This window comes from Paramacrobiotus metropolitanus, unplaced genomic scaffold (assembly GCF_019649055.1).
Source record: "Paramacrobiotus metropolitanus isolate TYO unplaced genomic scaffold, Prichtersi_v1.0 Parri_scaffold0000138, whole genome shotgun sequence".
Lineage (NCBI taxonomy): Eukaryota > Metazoa > Tardigrada > Eutardigrada > Parachela > Macrobiotidae > Paramacrobiotus > Paramacrobiotus metropolitanus.
Window position 1 is genome coordinate 95728 of NW_026570358.1, and position 1951 is coordinate 97678.

The 1951-nt window shown below is 43.5% G+C and overlaps 1 protein-coding gene across 1 annotated transcript; it reads left to right on the plus strand.

Moving 5' to 3' along the window:
* The first annotated feature begins 303 nt into the window (after positions 1–303).
* LOC129599117 (somatostatin receptor type 1-like) lies at positions 304–1746 on the plus strand. Its single transcript, XM_055497257.1, has one exon. It carries the CDS (start codon positions 421–423, stop codon positions 1480–1482), a length of 1062 nt encoding a protein of 353 aa, XP_055353232.1. The 5' UTR covers positions 304–420; the 3' UTR covers positions 1483–1746.
* Positions 1747–1951: the final 205 nt, after the last annotated feature.

Here is a 1951-nt window from a genome sequence, read left to right on the forward strand (position 1 = left end):
CTTTTCAGGAATGCTATAATGCAAAATTGAATTCCGTTAAGCATGCATATTACCCTTGTTACTCGTATAACGAGCACACAGCTGTTCCTGTATGACGCACTGCAAAAAAGTCCTCCTATAACATGATTCCAGGTTAATCCGATAAGCGCCGCAGTGGTTCAAGGTCGCATCAGTTCCTGAATTGCGGATGTTTCCTGATTGAGCTAATCAAGCGTATGTACTAGTGCAGCATCGACAGCTGGCTGCTCTATTTCCAGTTGCATTATTTTATACGGATTAACCGGCTTAAACAGAGCTAAACGAATTTTTGTTTAAGCCATATAAAATTGCGATTCGAAGCTGTCCTATCGTGATTATGCTTAACGTGCGGGCTTTACAAACACGAAATCTGGAGATTTTTAAAGTCAAACACGGGCAAAAATGACTCGCGATAATTCTTCTGATGCGAATTATTCTGTCGTCCAGATGCTGCATAATACCACCGCATTAAACAACGCAAGCTGCGATAATAATTATGGAAGGATGACCTTTTCCGCTATAGCAATGGCATTGACCCTCCTGACAAACGGCCTTGTCCTTATGACCTTTCTTACTCACCGCGAGCTACGCTCACCGTTTGCTCTGTACGTGATGAATCTGTTATCCAGCAATTTGTACCTGGCGATTGCCGATCCAATGCGAATTATCGACAGCATCAGCACCGACTGGTATCCCAAAACAACAGCCTGCTACTTTCAAATTATTAACGACTGGATTGGTAGCGCCATCCTCGGACATGCGCATCTGCTGATCACATTAAACCGCGTCTGGGCCATCGTCTTTCCCATTTCGTATAAACAGCAGCATACTAAAACTATGGCGAAATGCATTTGTATCGGATGCGCTGTATACTGCCATTTAGTAATTTTGCCTATTATTATAATCGACTTTGCATACTATCGCGGTCCGACACTTAACGTCACCTCCTGCGATATTGACACGGGATCACAGAAAATGTATTCAGATTTTTTGCTACGTGGATTTTTTCAAGTGCCCTTTTTCATCATTCTGGGAGCCTACCCGCTGCTATTCTGGAAGCGACACTCAACGCAGAAGGTCAGTGCGAGGCTCTTCAATCCCAATATAATCCTTGGCGGCGCATCGGAGAAGGTGACCTTGCCTCATGTACCGCAGGCGGGCAGCACACGACACAGAGAGGGGGTTAAGCGACCGTTCTACGTTCTAACGGCCATGACGTTGAGCGTGCTGATTTGCTGGGGACCCACCAAAGTGACCAACATCATACAGACGGTGCTGGGCAGTGATTCGAATGTTTATGAAGAGTTGCGGAAGACTGGACAAATTATGTATGAAATTCAGTGCTTTATCGATCCCATCGTGTTCACGTTGGTTTTGTCCGATTTACGCGTGGTCGTTGGCAACATCTGTGGACAACTATTTTGTAAAAGACAACTGTATACGCGGCGATGTTCCAGGCATTAGACGCCTTTGCGGAATATGCCATACTCGTATATAACGCTACGCGACAATTATTGCTATGGAAGCGCCGGAATGAAACTTGATATGAAGAGAATAATTGTTACCAGATATAAAGGGAGTACTTCTTATCCACCAGTTTCCTACAAAGTTTTGAATGGAAACACGTCATAGTTTTCACTTGACGACTGCAGAAGCGTTACCCCGATTAATGTTTGTATACCACTGGACGGCAGCGTTAAACCATTAGAATTTTGTCGGTGATTTAGTATTGGCCACAACTTTTGCCTTACTGATTTCTTACGTTCGATGAGATCTGTAGATTCTTTGTTTTTGTCCGTAAGTTCGTGCTTGCATTATATATAGATGTACATACAGATTCTACAATCAGTTGAGAACTTGTGGCGTGTGCTTACAGAATTAACACTAATGGTATTACATGAAACGGAATACCAAAATGGACAAATGCATAGGA